This window comes from Vitis riparia, chromosome 5 (assembly GCF_004353265.1).
Source record: "Vitis riparia cultivar Riparia Gloire de Montpellier isolate 1030 chromosome 5, EGFV_Vit.rip_1.0, whole genome shotgun sequence".
NCBI lineage: Eukaryota > Viridiplantae > Streptophyta > Magnoliopsida > Vitales > Vitaceae > Vitis > Vitis riparia.
The window spans coordinates 18,081,123-18,085,770 of NC_048435.1; the positions used below are offsets into that span (position 1 = coordinate 18,081,123).

At 34.5% G+C, this 4,648-nt stretch overlaps 1 protein-coding gene across 1 annotated transcript; it reads right to left on the bottom strand.

Annotated features, from left to right (window-relative positions):
* Window positions 1-1,147: 1,147 nt before the first annotated feature.
* Window positions 1,148-3,165, bottom strand: LOC117915382 (crocetin glucosyltransferase, chloroplastic-like). Its single transcript, XM_034830952.1, has 2 exons — window positions 2,622-3,165; window positions 1,148-2,582 (listed from the first exon to the last, which is right to left on the bottom strand). The coding sequence occupies exons 1-2, from the start codon at window positions 3,163-3,165 to the stop codon at window positions 1,168-1,170; spliced, it is 1,959 nt and encodes a 652-aa protein (XP_034686843.1). The 3' UTR covers window positions 1,148-1,167.
* Window positions 3,166-4,648: the final 1,483 nt, after the last annotated feature.

The window sequence follows — 4,648 nt, forward strand, 5'->3', positions numbered from 1 at the left end:
ATCTAACCCCTCCTGTCTTGTGGAAGCACGTTACAAGTTACTTATGTTATCCAGGTTCGCTCCCCTAACATCCACCTTCTAAATTTTGTGAATATGATTGTCATTGTGAACTATGTCTATATTTGACAGTGCTTGGGTGTCTTGATATATATGTTTCATTTGTTCTATTATTTCTGATAAAGCGCATACTGGATGATATACTATTTGAACTAACTTTGATGTCTTGTGATAGCATTTAAGAAGTAGTCTAGGTACGCATCCTAAATCTTCTTCATGATTGTGATTGGTTTTCTTGTTAAGCTTGTTATTTTTTAAATCACCTAGTCTACTTAGGTATCTATAATTAACTAATTAATTACCACATCTCTCTCAACTTAGTTAATAGAGACCTTTATAGGGCTTAGAGGGTTGCTACCTCCTAGAGGTACCTTCCCAATAAGTAAATTGATCCCCGGACCAAGATTCGGGTTTTTCAAATACACACTTTTTCAAAAACTAGGGAGTCATTTTTTAGAGTTTTATTTCTTGTTTTATTTTCCCTTTAAAAATAAATAAAATAAATGACGACTCTGACTTTTCCAAAACTAAAATTTTCATCAATAAAAGCGAGTTTTGTCGATCGAGTGGGGGCGCATGTGAAAAATGTGGGTGCACAAAGCAATTTCAGATTCTTTGAACTTTTGAGTTCTAATTCATCTTGGGATCTAGTGAAAAATCTACACATACAAGATCTAATTGAATCACATTGAATAATGTTATTCCTAGAACAAGCATTCCATATCTCCACAAAGCATCATACATGCCAAATTAAGAGAGATTATAAGAGAATTCTTATCAACAAGGAAACAATCATGATTCTTAGTTACCTGTGAGGGATATATTTTAGTGAATATTCTCTACTAACATCACTCTGGAATATATAAAATGTTTTAGCCGCTAAACACAATGATAAATAATATCCAAGCATTCCAAACATTGAAAATCAAACATAACCTTAAGCAAACACAATTTTTATTTCTTCAACTTCATCCAAAAAAGAATTAGCGTCCTTGACTGAAAATCCATCATTCTAGCGTTGCAAATCAAACATAACCTTAGCAAACACACTCCAACTTCATCTAAAAATTAGAGCATTAGCATCCTCGACTGAAAATCCATCATTCCTGCTCAATTGTACTGCTCTTCTCCAGCTGCAATGTCATCCATAAAAGCTTTAAGATTCTTGTGTGAAAATCCACCATTCATACTAAATTGTTCCAGTCTTCCTGCAGCAACTTCATCCAACAAAGCTTTAAGATTCTTATCTGAAACTGCTCCATCTTTCATACCTTCCCTTGTCAAGTCCTTCCATTTCTCACCATTCCTCATTTCTTCCACTTTTTCTTCAGCAACCTTATCCACCAAAGCCCCAAGATTCTTATCCGAATATCCAGCTTCGTTCACAGCTTCCGCTGCCAAATCCTTCCATTTCTCAGTGTTACTTCTCAATTCTTCCACTCTTTCTCCGTCAGCTTCCTCCACAAAAGCCTTATGATCCTTGTCTGAAGATCCACCTTGGTTCACAACTTGCCTTGCCAAATCTTTGCATTTCTCAGCATTCCTCACCGTTTCTTCGCCTCTTCCTTCAGGAACTTCATCCACAAAAACTTTAAGATTCTTGTCTGAGATTCCACCTTCCTTCACAGTTTCCTTTTCCAAATCCTTCGGTTTATTAGCATTCCTTCTCATTTCTTCCACTCTCTCAGCCACAACTTCATCCACAAAAGCCTTAAGATTTCTGTCTGAAGATCCACCTTCCTTCACAGCTTCCCTTGCCAAATCTTTCCATTTCTCAGCATTCCTCCTCATTTCTCTTGCTCTTTCTCCATCTTCCATAACAATTTCCAAGCACCTCTTCATTTCATCACTTTCAACTATTCCTTCTTCATTAACGAGTGCTCGAACCCCAGTCTTCCACATTTCTGTGATCAGCTTTGCGTTGGTCCGTTGATCGCTCCATTGGGGAAATGCCACAATAGGGACCCCGCAAGCAAGGCCCTCTAAAGTTGAATTCCACCCACAATGTGTCACAAAACATCCCGATGATGGATGTGACAGAACCTCCAATTGGGAACACCAAGGCACTATCATCCCCTTCTCTTCCAACTCTTCTCTGCAATTCCACTTCTCTTCTTCTTGATCTTTGTCTTTCACATTTCCACTTCCTTGTGATCTTAGGACCCACAAAAAAGGCCGGCCACTATCTAGCAAAGCCCTCGCAATCTCATCCATTTGCGGCTTTGGCAAATCACATAATGTCCCAAACGATACATAAATTACAGATGACTTGGGCTTGGAGTTCAACCATTGAATGCAGTCTGTAGAACCATGAAAAATGTCTGCTCCAAAAGAAGTATCTGACGGATCTTTAGCATCCAAGAAAGCAGATGGAATCAAAGGTCCAATCCCAATCAACTTAAGCTTATCCACAGACCTTAGAGCCTCAGCCTCTAATTCATTAAAGGTGTTCACCAGTACTTTAGGATTCGTTTCTTGGGTAAGTACCTCCACCTGTTCTTGAAATGTTGAGAAGGAAATCGAATCTAGAGTTGAAGAGCATAAAAAAGAGGTAAGATCATCACCAGTGAGTAAGAAAGAGGGAAGATCACCACAAGTCAGAAGTGGTAGCCCTGGTAGCTCAATGGAACATGAGGGATCATTGCTATTTTTTCTAACCACATCACCATAATAATTGAAGTAATAATAGTAGATATCCAAAACTGTTGCGGTTTGAATCCAAAGAAGCGCAGACGGAACATGAAGTCTACGCGCCACTCCTGTCACCCAAGGAAGCAGTAAAGTGTGCACCAAGCAAGTAACAGGTCGGCCTTGTTCAGCGCTGCGCAGGATAATATCAGTAAGAGCTTGTGATCCAGAACGCTTTATCTCCGACAACTGGTGACTGAAATCTGCCCTGGCCTTGTCCCATTCAGCATATCCATCCGGAAAGGTGGTGAAGGTTAAGCCGGCGGAGCTTGGAGCTTTGGCCATACGGCTGAGGGCGGAGACCCCGGTGACCAAAGTGACCTCCATGCCCATTCGGATTAGGCGTTTGGCGAATTGGAGGGTGGGATTAATGTGGCCCTGTGCTGGATAGGTTATAAGGAGGAAGTGGTGGTGCAACATGGTGGTGTCGCGTGGGGTTCCGGGTGGTTGGTTGAGGCTGCATATGAGAAGTGAAACTGAGAGGCTTTATAGAACTAGTCTTTCATGGAAATTGACTTTTATCTTCACTAAGTTGAGGTAGAGTTGCAGCTTTTTTTTGTACAAACCACAAATTTAGGAAATAGTATTTATTAAATTTTAATTCCTTTTCTTCACTTTTCCTTGTCGTTCATGTTCTTAAATGACTTAATTCGCTACCTTTCTGTTAAGGAAAATTATTTTCCATTTTTCAAATAAAGTAAAATAATAGTTTCAGGTAATTATTAATTTTCCAAACCCAAATTTAAACTTTTGTCACCTTCTATTAATTTGCCTTTTATGTCCACCTTTCCTTTTATACCCACCCTTCTTTATTTATATAGATATAGAAATAGATGATAGACAGAAAGATAGATATTCATGTTATATCTCAAATAAACGTAAAACTATAATTTTAACTAAGTAATTTGTTTAACCCGAATTTATTATTATAAAAAATGTATGGAACAAATAGTTAGGTGCCTTTGTAGGTTTATTTTCTTAATTTTCTGAATTAATGATTTGAATTCTCATTTGTATCCATATCTATATGGATATATATTCAAATTCTTAAAGGTCTAAAAGTATTTACATTTTTTTTTCTTTTCCAATATGAGTATATGATGATAATTTTTGTTCCTTTTAAAAGAACTTATATTCCACCTATTTTACATTTTTGTTCATTATTAACTCAATTTTATATTTTTATTATTGTAATTTTTGTTATTTTATCATTGTGAAAAGGAATACCTTCCTTATTTTGAAAATACTCATGTCATTTTTCATATATCTATCTATATATATATATATATCTATATATATATATATTAAAAAGAGTAAGTTAATAAAAGTAATTAACAAAAAAACAATATTTTATTTAAACTTAGGTTTAGAATATTAATAATTATTTGAATTTATTATTTTACCTTATTTGAAAAATGATGGGTTTAAACTTAATTTATTTTTCTTGTTCATGCAACTTTATTTTTCTACTTTCTCTTCAGGAAGTTAAAAATACTTAGGTTATGTTTAGTTATTAGAAAATATTAAAGAAAAATAAAAATAAAAATGATTTTCTCATACTTGTTTTACTAAAAATATCAAAGAAAATTAAATATAATTAAAATTAACAAGAAATTCATATATATTTTAAATTATTTAATCTTTATATAAATGGGTTAAATAAGTGAAATGAGTTTGAAGTACTTTATAAAAATAATTTATCATTTTTAAATCTTTTTTTTTTTCCTTTACTTTTTTCTTTTCCTTCTATTTTTCTGAAAACTTTTTACAAACTAAACATAACCTTAAAAGTTTTAAATAATTTTTATTAAAATTGATTTTTTAATTCCTTACTTCTTTCTTCTTGGATACTTTCATCATCTAAACCAAATATAAAAACTATGCTTGGTTCCTAGAATGCAAC

Bases quoted from the DNA above. Each gene is read 5' to 3' on its own strand.
- LOC117915382 (XM_034830952.1), bottom strand. From the start codon at position 3,165: ATGTTGCACCACCACTTCCTCCTTATAACCTATCCAGCACAGGGCCAC. The intron at 2,583-2,621 runs GTGATGATCTTA...CTTCAACTCTAG, and splicing joins TCCCTCTTTCTTACTCACTG to ATTCGATTTCCTTCTCAACA.